This window comes from Trachemys scripta, chromosome 21 (assembly GCF_013100865.1).
Source record: "Trachemys scripta elegans isolate TJP31775 chromosome 21, CAS_Tse_1.0, whole genome shotgun sequence".
Taxonomy (NCBI): Eukaryota; Metazoa; Chordata; order Testudines; family Emydidae; genus Trachemys; species Trachemys scripta.
In genome coordinates, this window is record NC_048318.1 from 489,713 (window position 1) to 508,143 (window position 18,431).

Genomic DNA, 18,431 nt, shown 5'->3' on the forward strand with positions numbered 1-18,431 from the left:
TATTGAAGGGTATGTGCTGTTTAGGAAAGACAGTCTGTCTGGGCAAAAATCACATTGGGAAAGAAAGCTATAAGAGCCTCCCCTGGGATAGTGCTTGGGGTTTGCTACAGACCACTGGGCTCCGATTTGCATATGGCTAGAGCTCTCTTTAATGTTTTTAATGAAGAAAACACTAATGAGAATTGTGTGATCATGGGAGACTTTAACTTCCCAGATATAGACTTGAGGACTAATAGTAATAATAGGGCTCAGATTTTCCTGGATGCGATAGTTGAAAAACCGACAAGAGGGGATGCCATTTTAGATTTGGTTTTGGTGAGTAGTGAGGACCTCATAGAAGAAATGGTTGTAGGGGACAACCCTGGTTCGAGTGACCATGAGCTAGTTCAGTTCAAACTAAATGGATGGATAAACAAAAATAGATCTGTGACTAGGGTTTTTGATTTCAAAGGGGCTAACTTAAAAAAATTAAGGAAATTAGTTAGGGAAGTGGATTGGTCTGAAGAACTTGTGGATCTAAAGGCAGAGGAGGCCTGGATTTAGTTCAAGTCAAGGTTGCAGAAACTATGAGAAGCCTGCATCCCAAGAAAGGGGTAAAAATTCATAGGCAGGAGTTGTAGACCAAGCTGGATGAGCAAGTATCTCAGAGAGGTGATTAAGAAAAAGCAGAAAGCCTACAAGGAGTGGAAGATGGAAGTGATCTGCAAGGAAAGCTACCTTATTGAGGTCAGAACATGTAGGGATAAAGTGAGAAAGGCCAAAAGCCATGTAGAGTTGGACCTTGCAAAGGGAATTAAAACCAATAGTAAAACGTTCTATGGCCATATAAATAAGAAGAAAACAAAGAAAGAAGAAGTGGGGCCGCTAAACACTGAGGATGGAGTTAAGGATAATCTAGGCATGGCCCAATATCTAAACAAATACTGTGCCTCAGTCTATAATGAGGATCTTAGGGATAATGGTAGGATGACAAATGGGAATGAGGATATGGAGGTAGATATTACCACATCCGAGGTAGAAGCCAAATTAGAACAGTTTAAAATCTGTATTTTGTAGCTAATAAACTTGTTTTTGTGTTCTCTAAAACCAATTTGTGGAATTCATAACTGGGGGGGAAGCTATGCATATCTTCCGCCACATTGAGGGAGGGGGCAAATTTCAATGATCTTACACTGTATAGTTCTCTGTGCAGTGCAAGATGATACAATTTTGAGTTTGCACTCCAGAGGGGGTGTGCACTTGAATGCTGGGCAATTCCCTAGCTGTGCAGAGCTGATTTCAGTGTCTGTGACTTTCTGCAGCTGGGTTTGTCCCTACCTGATTGTGTGCTGGAGGAGACTTGAGGGCCCGGCTCAGCAGTATAGTGTAAAGACGCCAGGCTGATGGAACTGGCAGGCTCAGTGGTACCCCTAGTACATCAGGTGGCACCCCGGCGGTGTGTGGGGCGGCAACCTGTCACAGGTTCCCTCACCCACTGCTCAGGAAAAGAAGACAAGGCTATTTTGTTTTAATTCACAAAGCTGTATGGAGGCTTCAAAATGGCCACTTCTGTGCTCAGCGCGCCGCCCAGCACATGGGTTCTTCTGCTTATTTGCACTGAAATAGAGCAATACAGCTCATTTGGTGGAAATATACTGTAATGACAATTTTTCCATGACCATCCTATGGGCCTGATTATCAGGTTCTTTATGCGGCTGCTTCAGTGATGTAGGGTGCAGTTAACTGGTAAATATGGGTTTTGGATAAAACACCTAGCTAAGGGAAATCCCCAAGTGGTTTAGAACTGGTGTCCTGGCTCCACTTCATTGTACCTTTTTGCCTGTTGGTGTAGGATACATCTCAAGAGTATAGTCAGGAAGAAGGCATCATGAATGTACTGGTGATGCACTCTGGCAATTTTTGAATGCCAGAGCAAGTTCTTGGAGATACAGGCAGCCATTTGTAAGTTACAGAGGCCCTGAGGTTGCTCTGATTTTCACCAGAATATCAGAAGACACAATCTGACAAAAAGCCACTTTTGCTCGCTGCTCCACCGTTCCAGTGCCAAGCGTTGCTCAGACGGAACTGAAAACAGGGACATAAAAATTGTTATGACAAAATCCCAACATAATGGTGCCAGCTGCACAACTTCCCATTAGATTTGAGTACATGTGTTTGTGAAGAATGTGGGTGAGATTAGCTGCTTTCCTTTTGGCCCTTAGTCACATTGAGAACAGTATATGCATCAGACATTTAAGACCTGCGCCGGCAAGCACCTAAGCAGTGCACATGCTTAACTTTACTAATGTGAGTTGATATCAAGCATGCGCATCAGTTCTCGGAGGATCAGGTCCTTCATGGCTACTAAGAAATAGAAAACAGTCTCTCAACTCTGTGAATCCCTTGGATCCTAGAGCGTCTTTTTAGCTTTTCCACTTTTTATGTTATTTGGACATATTTAGGGTGAAGAATGTTTCCTGACAGTTACCATCCATCCTGGAGTTTAAGAAAAGTCTCACATTTGTAGCTTTAGTTAAAAAACAACAACAACAAGACTTTATTTGCATGAACTTTAAATAAACTGACAACAGCGTAATTTTTTTTCAGACTTAAACGTTTCATTTTTACAGTGACACGAAATGGAGACAAACTTGAAACTCCAGAAGAAGAAAGTACTGAGCTCACAAACACAACCCTTTTCTCTGTGCTATATAGGAAACAAGTCACATATCAGGATTTGTACAAAAATACAACTTTTTTTTAGAAATAAGGTTTGAAAAATTACCATCCTTGTCTAGTATGTTTGGAAACTGTTCATGGTGGCAGCGCTGTGAATCCGCGAGGGTAGCCAAGGCCTTAGAAAGCCGGTAACTAAGATGGCGGTATTGTTTCTTCTTCAATCATTTCCCAACTGGGTTAAATAGAACTTTGACCCAGCAAGTATCAAGGGTCTTGCGATTTCCTCAGTGAATAGCCTTCTACTACGTGACAAAGTAAAGATTTAGAGAAGAAGCTTTAAATTAGCAAAAACTGCATCAAAACAGAGATTTAAACTGTTCCACTTTTAAGAGGCTGATCATTCATAGGGCAGAACCAGTAGCTTCTAGTGATTAGTATGCAAGCAGATAAGATAGTAATTAAATGCTGCTCTTGGAGAAAGACTGTTCACATTTTTGATGGGTTCTGATTGTTTACCTCCCCGAGGGGGAGAGAGGATGCGCGTTAGATTTTCTTTTTGAGGCAAAGATTGTTTCTAAATGTAATCTGTTTCCTTCTGTGTAATATGAAAAAAACCCATATATGTAGTAATAAAAGATTAGCTATTTTTCTTGAAGTCTATTTAAATATAAAGAAGTCATGGTTGCTACAACACATATTGAAGATCTTAGCATTCCCACAGAAGCTGTCATGCATATTCATACCGGCTTCAAGGACCACAGCAGAGAATATGCAAATTGTCAGCAAAAGCACTAGCTGACATTTTGATAATTGCCATCTGAAAATCCCAAAAGGGGCATGCACACAAACCATTCCAAAATGTTTTTACATGCAAAGGTGGCAAATTTACATAACCATAAAATTAAGCCATGACCCATTGCCTGATGCTCTGCACATGGACTGCTGCTAACAGTCTGCAGTAATTGCCATCTTTTGCAGTTGCTGTTGCACAAAGCAGATCGTCAGTGCATTGAATATTGAGATATTTTTGGTTATTTTTCTCCTGATTTTTTTGCCAGCAACATCATGTATAGAATCATAGACTCAGAGAAGATTAGGGTTGGAAGAGACCTCAGGAGATCATCTAGTCCAATCCCCTGTTCAATAGTGCAAAGGCACCCAAGGACTTGGTCATATTCTGCATATTCATCACTTTTAGCAGCATCTTTGAAACCTCTTTTTCAGTTTTTGGCAGATAACGTAAAATCAAGCAACTCAACTCTCATTGGGATAAGTAAAACAAATTGCTTGTACAAGACTTAATCATTTTGAATCTAATCTAAAATAAAGCATGCTAGCAGCAGAAATAAAAACACAGGCCTGATTTTTCTCTCACTTATTTAGGACTGCCTCTTGTTTTGTTGACAGAATCTGTGTTCAGACTGATGGCCAATCAGTACTCTCAATGCCTTGGAAATATGCATACTTTTTTAGAGTGAAATTCATCCCCACACAAATGAACAACACAAGGACTATATTTTTTATCTAGCCTTATCACCATAGTATCTTATTGCTTCGTAACATGGATTTTGCTCACACAACACCTCTGGGAGGTAGACAATCCTTCTCCTCTCCCATGAGGAGATTTAATGACTTGCTGAGATCAGGCAAGAAGCCCATGGTTGAAGCAGGACCTCTTGAATCCCAAGCCAGTGCCCTATCCACTAAACCATCATTCCTACCCTATATGTCACTTATCTTGCACTTATGCCTTCAATATAGGTTTTATGCTTTCTCTCTGCATAGGGGTCATTCTTACCCTTACTATATATGGGCAGAATGGCAAAACTTCCATTGATTTCAATTGGACCAGGAGCTGGCTTCTTAGAAAACAGGTTTTAGAACAAGGAGTCTAATGATTTTTTGACAATGTGTGAGAAATGATTATAAACCCCTCCACACTGGGGACAGCTGATCTGTGTACCTCTATAGCTCTAATCAAGGAGCCGTTGAGAAGAAAGAATACTCATTGGTACCGATCTTCAAATCATTCTGGCAAAAAATCCAGATACAGAACAGGAATGAGTTGAAGGAGATGCCTCAGTACCCTCCTGACAGAGAACAGACTAAGCGAAAGGGACGCTGGCATCTGACTTCCAACACTCATTGGAGATGCAACATGACTTACAAAATCTACCCTGGGAAGATGTTATCAACAAAATTAACTCTCCATAATATCACTCAACAGCTTTCTGCTAACGTCTGGCTGCATCACTTTGCAGTCAGTGGGTCAGTTGCCTACTATGTCCAAAGTGAATCCCAGTATTTGGTAGGCAGTTTGGTTATAGCCGTGCTGGTCCCAGGATGAGAGAGACAAGGTGGGCAAAGTAATAGCTTGTCTTGGACCAACTTCTGTAGCGACTTGTGGAAGGGATACAAAGGGTGCACCAGCTAAAGGGAAGGGCACATGACCCCCCCACGTGAGTCCTCCCCACTCTGCCCTCAGCCCAGGGCCCCTGCGCTCGCACCGTCACCTCCCCATCCCACGTTACCTGGGGGAGAAGCTCTGTCCTCTCGCTGCGCTGGCTCCTGGCAGCCAAGCCCCAGAGCCACTCCCGGATGCTGCCCAGTGCAGCACACCAGCTGCCTTTGGAGAGCACCTGGCTGAAGCAGCAGCAGGCTGCCCCCCGCCCAGGCTCAGCTTCTGGGGACAGTGGCTGAGTGAGCTGGAGCCCCCACATCCCCCTGCCCTCCCCGGCATGTTCTGAGTCGGCTCCTGTGCCCAGAAGCTGAGCCTGTGCATGGAGCGGGCTGCTGCTGCTGCCACTCCCTGCTCTTCTTCATACCTGACCTGCAGAAGAGCTCTGTGAAGCTAGAAAGCTTGTCTTTCTCACCAACAGAAGTTGGTCCAATCATAGAATCATAGAACTGGAAGGGAGCTTGAGAGGTCATCTAGTCCAGTCCCCTGCACTCGTGGCAGGACTAAGTATTATCTAAACCATCCCTGACAGGTGTTTGTCCAACCTGCTCTTAAAAATCCCCAGTGATGGAGACTCCACAACCTCTCTAGGCAATTTATCCCAGTGCTTAACCACCCTACAGTTAGGAAGTTTTTCCTAATGTCCAACCTAAACCTCCCTTGCTGCAATTGAAGCCCATTGCTTCTTGTCCTATCCTCAGAGGTTAAGCCGAACAATTTTTCTCCCTCCTCCTTGTAACAACTGTTATCATGTCCCTTCTGAGTCTTCTCTTCTCCAGATTAAACAAATCCAATGTTTTCAATCTTCCCTCATAGGTCATGTTTTCTAGACCTTTAATCATTTTTGTTGCTCTTCTCTGGACTTTCTTCAATTTGTTCACATCTTTCCTGAAATGTGGCGCCCAGAACTGGACACAATACTCCAGTTGAGGCCTAATCAGCGCAGAGTAGAGCGGAAGAATTACTTCTCGTGTCTTACTTATAATACTCCTGCTAATACATCCCAGAATGATGTTCGCTTTTTGCAGCAACGTTACACTGTTGACTCATATTTAGTTTATGATCCATTGTGACCCCCAGATCCCTTTCCACAGTACCCCTTCCTAGGCAGTCATTTCCCATTTTGTATGTGTGCAACTGATTGTTCCTTCCTAAGTGGAGTACTTTGCATTTGTCCTTATTGAATTGAATACAAGATATTACGTCACCCACCTTGTCTCTCCTAATATTTTGTAATCTGGATAACAGCTATACAATATCGACTTCATACAATTCAAAGGGGCAAACCTGTCTTCTCCTCCAGGGAGGGATGCAGGAAATGGGGGAAGGTTTTGGAGGAGCCTGCACAGCAGTCTGCATCCCCTATATGTAGGGTGACCCCCGAATCCCCTCCCCCTCCTGCATGGGGGTGGGGCAGGTCCCTCTGGCTCCTAGGGTCAGGGACTGCTGGGGCGGTGTCTCTGCATGCTGCACCTGCCACAAGTGGCCAGGAACCACGGCCAATGGTAGCTGTGGGGTCGGGGCCTGCAGGTGTGACCCCACTGGTTGTCCCTGACACAAGACGCCAGAGGGACCTGCCAGGTGGGAGGGAGAGTGGGGTCCAGGAAGTGCTTACCTCATCACTGGTGGGGGGCAGCTGGCTAGCAGGATCCAACCAGCAGCAGGACCCGATGGTACTGAAATCAGGGGGAGGCAGAAAATACGGGACAATTTGCCCGTATTTAACAAAAAGTCGGGGCACCTGGAAGACGGCTTAAATACGGGACTGTCCCATTAAAAACAGGATGTCTGGTCACCCTATCTATATGCTATGTAGTCCACCTCCGTGGGTGCTCCCTGCAGCTTCCTGTGCAAGAGAGTTTGGGGGCTGGCCTGGGCAGATTAAGGTCATTAGATGCATTGGCCATTATTCCCTGCAGAACAAGGGACACAGGGGCAATCAGTGCTACTGCAACCTCAGTGTTGTAGTTGTGACTGCAGAGTGGCTCTGCTAGTCTTCTGCAGCCTGATGCAGAACTTACCTGCCCCAAACACAGCTTCTCGTACCTGACACAAAGTGAAGGAATTAGCGCCAGGAATGAATTGCCTCGCAGAGAGCTATTACACTCTCCTTAGAGACTGGCTGGAGTTATGAAGGGCAGCAGGGTCAGACCCAGACCTCAAGTCCCTACGCTGGCAAGGTGTTTGAATCCCGTGTTGTAATTCCAACCCATTGATAGTAACAATTACATTTCACATGTATTATTTACAAATATATCAAAGAGTAAATAAGCAGCATGCAATAGATGACTAACAGGAAATACCAGGGATCGCTTCCCTCCCCCCCATGTGTTAATTATAAACATAAGTCCCAATATTGAAACCTTCACTCAGGGCAAAATTCCCTTTGACATCAGTGGGAATTTTGACAGATGACAGGGTGAGCAGGTGCTGCAATATGGTCCATAATATACCCAGCATTGAAGTCATTGACAGTGTTTTTAGGTTTCAAGTATTTAATTAAATAGCAGCTGGTATGGAGATCACAAAGAATCTGTTTGCTGCATGAAAATCTTTTACTGTTGAGAAGCCAGGTCTACAAGAACCACAAATTGACCAGATACAACTCCTCACAGCAGCACTGTGTGGGAATCACTCACAGTAATGCAATAAACAGATAAGGAGCAATGTTTTCTTTATGCTCAAGATTTCCCTGGTCTGGAACTACATGTAACAGTGAAAACTTTATCTTCAGGGAGGATCAGGGAGTCTCAGTTGGCTCACTTAGTTTTGACAATCCTGAGTCTTTTGCCCAAATGCCACATCCAAGGAAGCAGTGGCCTCCCTGTGGTAATGTCTGTCAATGTATTGGCTGAATGCTAGATGACTGCTTGGCAAATATCCAGCAATGCATGTGGGGGGGGATCAATCTAAGATATGCAACTTCAGCTACGTGAATAGCGTAGCTGAAGTCGAAGTATCTTAGATCGATTTACCTCGGGTCCTCGTGGCGCGGGATCGACAGCTGCAGCTCCCCCGTCGACTCCGCTACCGCCTCTCGCTCTGGTGGAGTTCCGGAGTCGACAGGGAGCGCGTTCGGGGATCAATTTATCACGTCTAGACGAGACATGATAAATCGATCCTCGATAGATCGATTACTACCCGCCGATCCGGCGGGTAGTGAAGACGTACCCTCAGTCTGCAAAGCTGCCCTAGCTCTTGCTGAATGAATCCTGTTTCCTAAGTGGGACTGACTTCCAGTCATATGTGCCTCTGATGCAGTCATATACCCACTTAGTCAGATCTCTCTAGGAAACTTTAAAGAAAACACACACACAAAAAAAGGATTCTGACCTGAGTCCTATGATCACGATATTTTAGTGGCCTAACTACATCACGAGAATGCTACAAAGTTGGGAGGATGAGGGAGATGCAGGAGGAGGAAAGTAAAAACAGGGCAAATTAAATTCACTGGGAATCTGAAGGTCTACTGAGGTGATGATATTAGGAACCATTCTCAGATTACCCTTGCCTGGATAGAAAACTAGGAAGCAGTAGCTACACCTCTACCCTGATATAATTGCAATATAACTCAAATTTGGATATAACGCGGTAAAACAGCGCTTCGGGGGGGTTGGGGGGGGGGAGGCGCAGTTGCGCACTCTGGTGGATCAAAGCAAGTTCGATATAACGCGGTTTTACCTATAACGCGGTAAGATTTTTTGGCTCCCGAGGACAGCGTTATATCGAGGTAGAGGTGTATAGGATAAATCAGCTAATTCTCCCACTGGGTGAGCAAAAAGTTATGGCTACCTCTAACACTACCCAAAAAAGGGGCTGCCTTCAGGGATACACAGAGATAACATAAGGCTGAGTTTTCAAGATACAGCCAGTTTCTTGCCCCAGATAATACTGTCATCTTAACCGTGCTAGGAGTTTAACACCTAAGAAATGGGATCCTATATGAAAGCTTCCATCTCCTCTCTAACTGCACCAGAGGGATGAATCTGTCTTTTCCATGATTAGGTGCAGCTATTTCTCCACCTCCAATTGGAAAAACTTTAGGATCAGTGAGTGGCTTGCCAGGGGCCAAAACAATTTTACCATAGGGGCTAAAAAGCCACAATGTGACTGTTTCAAGGACTAAACTGTTAATGTGAGAGGGGAGTTTGGATGAACTGGGGCATGGGAGTAGTTGAGGAGTACGTTGGGGTTTTGTAAAATGGTTTTATTTCAATTTAGTATTAACATCTATAATGAACTAAATTCTAAATGCTGGGAGTTTTTAAAAATTCCTCAACTTCTAAGTCCAGATTATTTTGTTTGGATTTTATAAAACTGCTACAGACAAAATTCCAACACACTGAAAATTAATTTCCCTACACTACAAACCCATAAGCAGGTGCACTGATTTCATTGTATGAACAGTCCAATTCAGTTCTTTGGGTCTGATCATACTGAATGTTAAGCACGTGCATAAGCATTTGCAGCACCACAGAGTGAAATTTTATTTTTCTAAAAACTTTTATGGCATAAAATCACTTCAATTAAAAAAAATTGCTCCAGTGTTAACAATAAAAGGGGATTTAGACTTTTGATACATTAACAATGTTGTTGCAACCATTTTTACACACTTAGGCCCAAATCCTCAAAAATAGGAGCCTAAAATTAAGCTCCTAAATAGATATTTAGGGTGGTGTCATAACTATAAAGGGAAGGGTAACAACCCTCCTGTGTACAATACTATAAAATCCCTCCTGGCCAGAGGCACCAAAATCCTTTTACCTGGCTGGCACCTGACCCAAAGGACCAATAAGGGGACAAGATACTTTCAAATCATGGGGAGGGGGAAGGCTTTTGTTTGTGCTCCTTGTTTTTGGGTGTGTTCACTCTTGGGACATCAATCCATGTTCTCCAAATCTTTCTGAACAAGTCTCTCATATTTCAAACTTGTAAGTAACAGCCAGGCAAAGGTGTATTAGTTTATCTTTGTTTTCTCAACTTGTGAATTTTCCCTTTGCTAGAGGGAGGTTTATCCCTGTTTTGTTGTAACTTTGAACCTAAGGCTAGAGGGGGTTCCTCTGGGCTCTTTACAGGGTAATCAGATTCAGAGTTATTTTCCATCCTGATTTTACAGAGATGATTTTTACCTTTTCTTTTTAATAAAATCCTTCTTTTAAGAACCTGATTGATTTTTCCATTGTCCAAAGACCCAGGGGTTTGGGTCTTTGATCACTTTGTAACCAATTGGTTAGGATATTATTCTCAAGCCTCCCCAGGAAAGGGGGTGTAAGGGCTTGGGGGGATATTTTGGGGGAAGAGGAACTCCAAGTGGTCCTTTCCCTGTTTCTTGTTAAATCACTTAGTGGTGGCAGCGTACTAGGTTTTGACCTAAACTGGTAGAAATAAGCTTAGGGGGGCTTTCATGCCGGTCCCCACATCTGTACCCTAGAGTTCAGAGTGGGGAAGGAACCCTGACAGGTGGGATTTTCAAAAGCATTAAAGTGATTAAAGTGCACAAGCTGCCATCAAGCTGCAAAGCCTGTTGGAGGAGTGTAGCCCAGTCAAAGCATTTCATCTTGCCATGTAGACGAGCGCACAAACTAGTTGCTTATCATTGTGTTTGTGTTGGCTCCATGGTGAGGATGTTAATGAGGCCCTAGATTTATCTTTTTCAGCACAGTTGAGCATTTTATGTGTGAAACTTCTTGGTACAAAAATTTCTATGTAAAATCTGAAAGTCTACTAGCAATTAGGAAACTTTTAAAGAAACAAGTACAACGCATCCATTTTAGCAATTTAAGACTAAAAAATGGGCAGAAAGGAAAGAACTAGAAATATGTAAATTAAAAGTCTGATTTTAATTAAAATTGATTTAAATAAAATAATCAATTTTTATTTTTAAAATTATTTTTGTACACCCTGAATTAAATTATTGGAAAAGGATGGAAGACATCTACAAGCCATAGTCCTAGCCCTTTGAACCTACTGCAGACTTGGTCCAGGAGAGAAGTAGATTCTCATGGCAAGTAGACCCATTTCTACGATCTCCAATATTGACAGATCTGTTGGAATATCCATTGGCTGTGGTGAGATATTCTGGGGTGAGGCCTCTGATTGGTTCATGCCACGGGGAGCTCACAGACGCATAGACTTTAAGGCCAGAAGGGACCATCATGATCATCTAGTCTGATCTCCTGCACATTGCAGGCTGCAGAACTTCACCTGCCCACTCCTGTAGTAGGCCCATAACCTCTGGCTAAATTACTGAAGTTCTCAAATCTTGATTTAAAGACTTCAAGTTACAGAGAATCCACCATTTACTCTAGTTTAAACAAACAGGTGATCTGTGCCCCACACTGCAGAGGAAGGTGAAACCCCCAAGAGTCTCTGCCAATCTGACCTGGGGGAAAATTCCTTCCAGACCCCACTATGGTGATCAGTTAGACCCTGAGCATGTGGGCAAGTCCCACCAGTCAGACACTAGGGAAAGAATTCTCTGTAGTAACTCAGCGCCTTCCCACTCCTCCTTCTCTCAGTTGTTGGAGATATTTGCTGCTAGCAGTCACAGATTGGCGACATGCCACTGTAGGCAGTCTCATCATACCATCCCCTCCATAAACTTACCATGCTCAGTCTTGAAGTCAGTTAGGTTTTTTTGCCCCCCACTGCTCCCCTTGGAAGGCTGTTCCAGAACTTCAGTCCTCTGATAGTTAGAAACCTTCATCTAATTTCAAGCCTAAACTTATTGATGGCAGTTTATAGCCATTTGTTCTTGTGCCAACATTGGCCCATAACTTAAACAACTCCTCTCCCTCCCTAGTGTTTATCCCTCTGATGTATTTATAGAGAGCAATCATCTCACCTCATCCTTCATTTTGTTAGGCTAAACAAGCCAAGTTCTTTAACTTTCCTCTCATAAGGTAGGTTCCTCATTCCTTTGACCATCTTAATAGCCCTTCTTTCCTTGAATTCATCTTTCTTAAACATAGATCAGAATTGTACACAGTATTCCTGATGAGGTCTCACCAGTACCTTGCATAACTAATATCTCTTCCCTATCTCTCCTGAAAATACCTTGCTGAATGCATCCTAGGATTGCATTAGCCTTTTTCATGACTGCATCACATTGGCAGATCATAGTCATCCTGTGATAGACCAATAACCCAGGTCTTTCTCCACCTTTGTTGCTTGCAACTGATACTTCCCAGATTGGATTCTCCCCAGAACATCAGATTCACTCTTTTCTTCACCAGATTCTTGCTCTGGGTCCTTGCCTGTTTGCTGATGCAATTTATGATAACTTCATTGCCTGTCCTAATTAAAACAGGGTACCTCTGACTTAAATCCTTGAAGGTCAGCAGTCTTCCAGTCTCTGAGTCCCAGCACATTGGTATGAGATGTCCTGTCAAGATCTTCATCAGTCAGGTACTGGAAGTCCTTCCTCTGTGGCAAACTGGCGAGACTTTGTTTGTCCAGAATGTTCAGTGTGTTTGACATGCACATAATATGGTCACAGCTGTCTGCACACTCAGGGGAAGGGTAGAATGGGAGAGAAAGGAAGTTTTCTAGAAGGTCTGGCTGGAGGGTCCCTCTGGTAGTGAGAGGAAGAAGAGCAGGTTTTCCTTATGGCTTCTCACCCTCATGGAACTTTCACTAGGTAAGGGGAACCCTGAGGACCTCTTTCATTCACTCCTGACTGCAATGCTAAAAGGCTTTAAGGCTGTGAGGTTTTCTCCCAAGCCCCTGCAGCAGGAGGACAAAGGTACTAAGAGGAACTAGACTTGCCACTGGAAAACTGGCTTTGGCATGGAATTCCATGGATGCTGCAGAGCTGCTTCTCCTGCAGTTTCCTCTAATATTGTGGAGTTTGGTGGGAGGAGATCTGGTTTCAGCCCAACAGAACCATCAGTTTGGGTAGGAAAGATCTGTATCACACAATGGCTGGTCTCAGTGCAGCTGCTGTGACCCAGGCCCCAGCACACACCCCATTGGTAGAGATTCTCATCCCTGCCCCAGGTAGGGGAAGACTTGCATGAGTCCCAGATCTGACTCACAGGGAAGAAACCCAGTGGCAAGAGGGACAGAACATCTTAACCTTTGCCTGGAAAAGCTCTGCTCTATAATTCAAGTGAAACCTTCCTACTCTCAAGTCCCTTGAGGGGCTGCTATGCCCTGTTACTGCAGAAGGATGGATCCTTCTGAATTGCAGGGAGGACTGGAGTTACAAGGGGATATTCTGCTGCCAACAACCTCTTCTCTGAAAGGAAGTGCCTACATGTGTTGGAAGAGCAATGGAGCTGCTAATGCATTCTGTACTCATGGAAGCCTCAAGTAGAAAGACAAGAAGAAAACAGTAAAAGCAGGAAAAAGAGCAATGAATTACCCCGAGGTGATGTACTAAGCAATCCCAGCATTTTTTATTTTATTTTACTTTACTTTATTTAAAAATCCATTTACTTTGTTAACCAGCTGTGAGCATATTGGACTCACAGTCCGAGGTATGGAATGCCCAGTACGAGCAAAGTGATCTGTAACTCTCTCTTGGATAGACTGAAATGACTCTTCAGACCTGCATATCTGTTCCTGTTGTCCAGCCACACACCGCACGTCTGGATTTTGAGAATATTTTCAGCTTCCTTGAGCAGTGAATTGGTGCCTTCTCTGAGACAGAGAGCTCTTGTCTTGAAGTCATTCTCACCAGGTAGTTATGGTGGTAGCTATGATGAATGGCTAAAATTTCAGACATCTTAAACTTTGAGAATTACGGCAATTTTCAATGTTGAAGCCTGCCAAGGGGAATCACGTTCAGAGAACTCATGTCTTGGGGAACACTGGGTCCCCTTCATTTGACCTAGATTTCTCTTATCCTTTATTCCTACTCCTTAATCAAGAACATATAAATAAACTCACAATAAGATACAGCTGCAAAATCTCATCTGATAGCACTTTATAATAAATGGACATGAATTAATACTAGATTACAATGAAATTTCTATGAAATTACATATTACATTCACGCCATATCAGTACTGAAAACAGGCCCTTATGCCCATTGCCAGCCCAATAAATTCCCAAGGAATTATCATGGATTCAACCCTTATTGTAGATAATCAAACCTCTCAACTGTTCAAGAGGCAAAAGAAGGAACAAACGAGAAACTGTAGTTCGGGGGCCAGGAAAAATCATTGTTACAGAAAAATAATAATTAAAAATGGGATCAAGCTCTGTCATAAAACATTAAACTCACTGAAACTGTCTCAAAACTCAGTGTGTGTTAAGTAGTTCCATCAAGAATAAGTTGTGTACACAATCCTTAGTGCTGGACTGATGTTGGGTCTGTGCATATTTAAGTAAGAATATGAACCGGAAAAGAAAAGCTTCCATCTAGCTGTCAGCTGGTTGGAAATTTTCTGCCAAACCATTTTTTTCATTTGAAAAGGCAGAATTTTCAAAACCAAAATTTTTCATCGAAATGCATCATTCTCAACGGGATGGTTTCTCCGGTCCAGCATGGGATTTCTGGGAAGAGAGAGAGAGAAAGCCAGGCAACAGAGACAGTCTCTCTCTGGTCCAATTAACATTTAATTGTTTCTACAAAGTGGCACAGCTCCAACAGGTGAGAGAGACTGCAGCCATGTCTACACTACAGGTGCTACGGCAGTACGGCTATAACACCGACAGTGACACTTCCTACACCACGGGTCGGCAACCTCTAGCCAGGGTAAGCACCCTGGCGGGCCGGGCCAGTTTGTTTACCTGCTACGTCGGCAGGTTCGGCCAACTGCGGCCTCCACTGGCTGCGGTTCGCTATCCCAGGCCAATGGGGGTGGCGGGAAGCTGCGGCCAGCACAAATCTCGGCCTGCGCCGCTTCCCGCAGCCCCCATTGGCCTGGGACGGTGAACCACGGCCAGTGGGGACTGCGATTGGCCGAACCTGCTGACACGGCAGGTAAACAAACTGGCCCGGCCCGCCAGGGTGCTTACGCTGGCAAGCCGCGTGCCAGAGGTTGCCGACCCCTGTTCTACACTGATGTAAGGTGCATTCCATCGCTGTAAGCAACCCACCTCTCTGAGTGGCAGTAGCTAGGACAATGAAAGAACTCTTTCATCGACCTAGCCGCACCTATCCCAGGAGTTAGATCAGCATACCTCTGGGGTGTGAACTTTTCAAACCCATGAACACCATAGCTATGTTGTCCTAACTTTGAAGTTAGTAGATAAGACCTGGCTCTTTTGCCTGTTGGAAAGGGCATTTCCCTAGGATGTGGAGACACAGGTCCAATCCCTGCTTTGAATTAGAGCAGGGCCTGGAATCTGCATCTTCTACCCCACCGCTGAGTATCCTAACCATCAGGCTACTGGCTCTTGAGCGGTTCCTCTCAGGTGTGCAAATCTCAGTTTGCTTGTGTTCTTATATGTCAATTGATTGTGGAATGGAATTCTTCTTTTCTGGCTGCCCTAATTCCACTGGATTTTCAGAGGGGAAATGTGATCTAATTATGGCATGGAAAGGAAGCAAAACATATTGCTCTATACCACTGAATATAAATAAAGTTGTTTCTTTCTCAAATTTCTATTAAACCGTTCACTAACAGCTCATTGTAGGGAGGAATACATTCATTTCAGGAAGCCCTTCCTCAGTCTCAGTTACTGACTGCTCCTCAAAGGTGGAATTTGGAGGGCCCCAGTTGTTTTGCTAAAGGTCATTATCAGCCTGCACAACAATGCCAGCCAAGGGGTGAGGGATAGCTCTGTGGTTTGAGCATTGGCCTGCTAAACCCAGGGTTGTGAGCTCAATCCTTGAGGGGGCTACTTAGAGATCTAGGGCAAAAATCTATCTGGGGCTTGGTCCTGCTTTGAGCAGGGGGTTGGACTAGATGTCCTCCTGAGGTCCCTTCCAACCCTGATATTCTATGATTCCAAGGCTTGTCACTGAAATTGTTCTCCTACAAATGGACTGAAAGTTCATTCAATGAAATTTTATGGACAACACAACCATATTCAGTTCTACCATTCAGTGTGTGGAGAGAGGAGGAGATTGAATGCAAGTGATGTTTTGGGGTGAAATCTCTTTCTATCAAGGGGAGTTTATTTCCTTCCTACCGTGTGAATACAAGAGGGCCTTTGTTGCCATTTCTGTGATTATATCCATAATCTGATTCTTATTTGTTTACTACATATGTATATATGTTAGTCAGGTCAGCAAATGTTTCTGATCTCAGGAAAGTCTCGTCTGTGATTAGTTTTGCCAGTGCTTCATGAAATGTCTTCTTCCTCATTCAGTGAAGAAAACTTTTATGGCTCTGATCCCATCCTACTGCTACTAAACATGCCTAAGGCTATGTCGACACTGCAGCAGGGAGTGTACTTCCCAGTGTGGCTAGACAGATACTTGTTAGCTCCGCTCAAATAGCAGTGTAACTGGGGCAGCACAGGTGGCAGCTTGTGCTCGCCACCTGAGTGTGTGCCAAGCGGGTTTGGGTGGGTGCGTACTCAGGTGCCTAGACTGAGTCACTACCCCTGCTACCACAGCTACACTGCTATTTTTGGCACACTAACTTGAGCAGAGCTAACACTCCTTCAGAGTAGACGTCGCCTAAATGAGCATCTTATTTCAAGACGGCTTTTCATCAATCTCTCGGCAGAATGCTTTACATGAGAGGGGTAGTTGGTGGGGATTCCAGATGAGAGGTGGAAGTAATGCAAGGGGCATTTTTATATTTCACCATCTGGATAGCATCTTCAGCTAGCTCAAAAACACTTTTCCCAGTTCAGAAATCCACGAAGTCTTAAAACCAGGAGATCAAATAGAGATGGCTTGCATTGTAGCAGAGCAGAATCTGAGACTGCTTTCAGCATTCTGAAATCTGACTACGTTTCAGATGAACAAGGCAAATTTAGCATTTTGTGTTTATATTTCATTAAAACATAAGAATGCCCAATTATTTCTTGATCGGTTTCTGAATATTTGTGATCTTCTAAACATTGAATGGTACCTAGATGGCATCACTTGAGGACATTCTTGGTCATGTGACATTGCACCTATAGAAATTTCACTAACTGTATCACAAGCAGACCATTAAATTAAAAGTTTTCTAAGTTTGACAAAGGCTGCTCAGCTCACAGTCTGGTGCCCCATCACCAGACCGATTTACATCAATATGTGTGTGTCCCCTCTGTACTTCCTGGGGTTTGTCACTCTGTATAGGAAGAGATGGTAGTCTGAAGAGTTGACATTCATTTAATCAGCACTAATCAGGAATCTAAATGGATCCAGCACTAAAGTCTTTCAATGTTCAGTTTTAAATTCTGACAATTGGCAAACTCTGATTTCCCTACATTTAGATATTTATAATCATTACAATCTTTTACTTAAAAAAAGCATCAATCCTTTTGTATCTATAAATCTTTCATAAAAGCAGTGAAAATGAAAACAGACCTGCCTCTCACCTGCATGTCAAAAAAAGGCATTGCATGATAACATCCATCAAAGACTCAGTCATACAGAAAACAGCTTGCCCTAAAAACACTTTTGTTCTTATCAAAAACAACAACAACAACACAAAAAAAAAAAAAACTGGCCACAATATGTGCCTTGTAAACATGTGTCCTTCACTTAAATAATTACCCTGCACATTCTACTGGTCTCTTAAATGTGCACTCCGGTCCACAGCTGCAGTGTATTGCAGGCAAGCAGGACACTTTGTAAGGGTATCATTACTTGATTTTGTCATACATAATTTTTAAAGCGATGTGGGGGGCTTGTATGTCAAAGATCAGGGTTCCTCTACAATTCCTCAGGCTGCTGATTTAGGTAGGCAAACATCTTTCCAGGAGGCATCTGCTCTACCGTAAATCAGGGAACCTTCAATTCTTTGCTACTCCAGTGAGTCACTGTGCTCCAAGCCAAGGTCATTGACATTCGTTGTCTGGAGCTCATCGTTATCTTCCTCCAGTTCTTCTTCTTCTTCTTCCTCCATTTCATCCTCCTCCTCATCTTCTGTTCCATCAAGTGAATCATCATGAGCTGCCATCATGGCCTGCTGCATAGCAATGGTAGCATTATCGGAAGACAGGGACTGCAGATTGTCCATAATTAAGGAGCCTAAAATAAAAACGACACCTGATATAAAGAATTACATTTGCAAGTTTACTTTGCTGAGGCAACAATGCCATCTGACATCACGTTGCTTTACCCCGCCTGCTGACTTGCTGTGGAGAGCTCCACATTGGTTGGCATTTGCCGTACCTCCCATTCAAGATGAGATGCGACAATCAAACCTTCTCTTTAACCTAATGCATTTTCAGTCAGAATCACAGAATTACACATCAG

At 43.6% G+C, this 18,431-nt stretch overlaps 1 protein-coding gene across 6 annotated transcripts in view; it reads right to left on the reverse strand.

Annotated features, from left to right (window-relative positions):
• Positions 1 to 15,055: 15,055 nt before the first annotated feature.
• PKNOX2 (PBX/knotted 1 homeobox 2) overlaps positions 15,056 to 18,431 on the reverse strand; it is a 645,653-nt gene continuing 642,277 nt past the window's right edge. For all 6 annotated transcript variants that reach the window (XM_034754698.1, XM_034754693.1, XM_034754697.1 and 3 more), the window contains one exon: positions 15,056 to 18,203. In XM_034754698.1, coding sequence (XP_034610589.1) covers positions 17,977 to 18,203 — 227 coding nt within the window. In that variant the 3' untranslated portion in view covers positions 15,056 to 17,976. The remainder of the gene's footprint in view (positions 18,204 to 18,431) is intronic.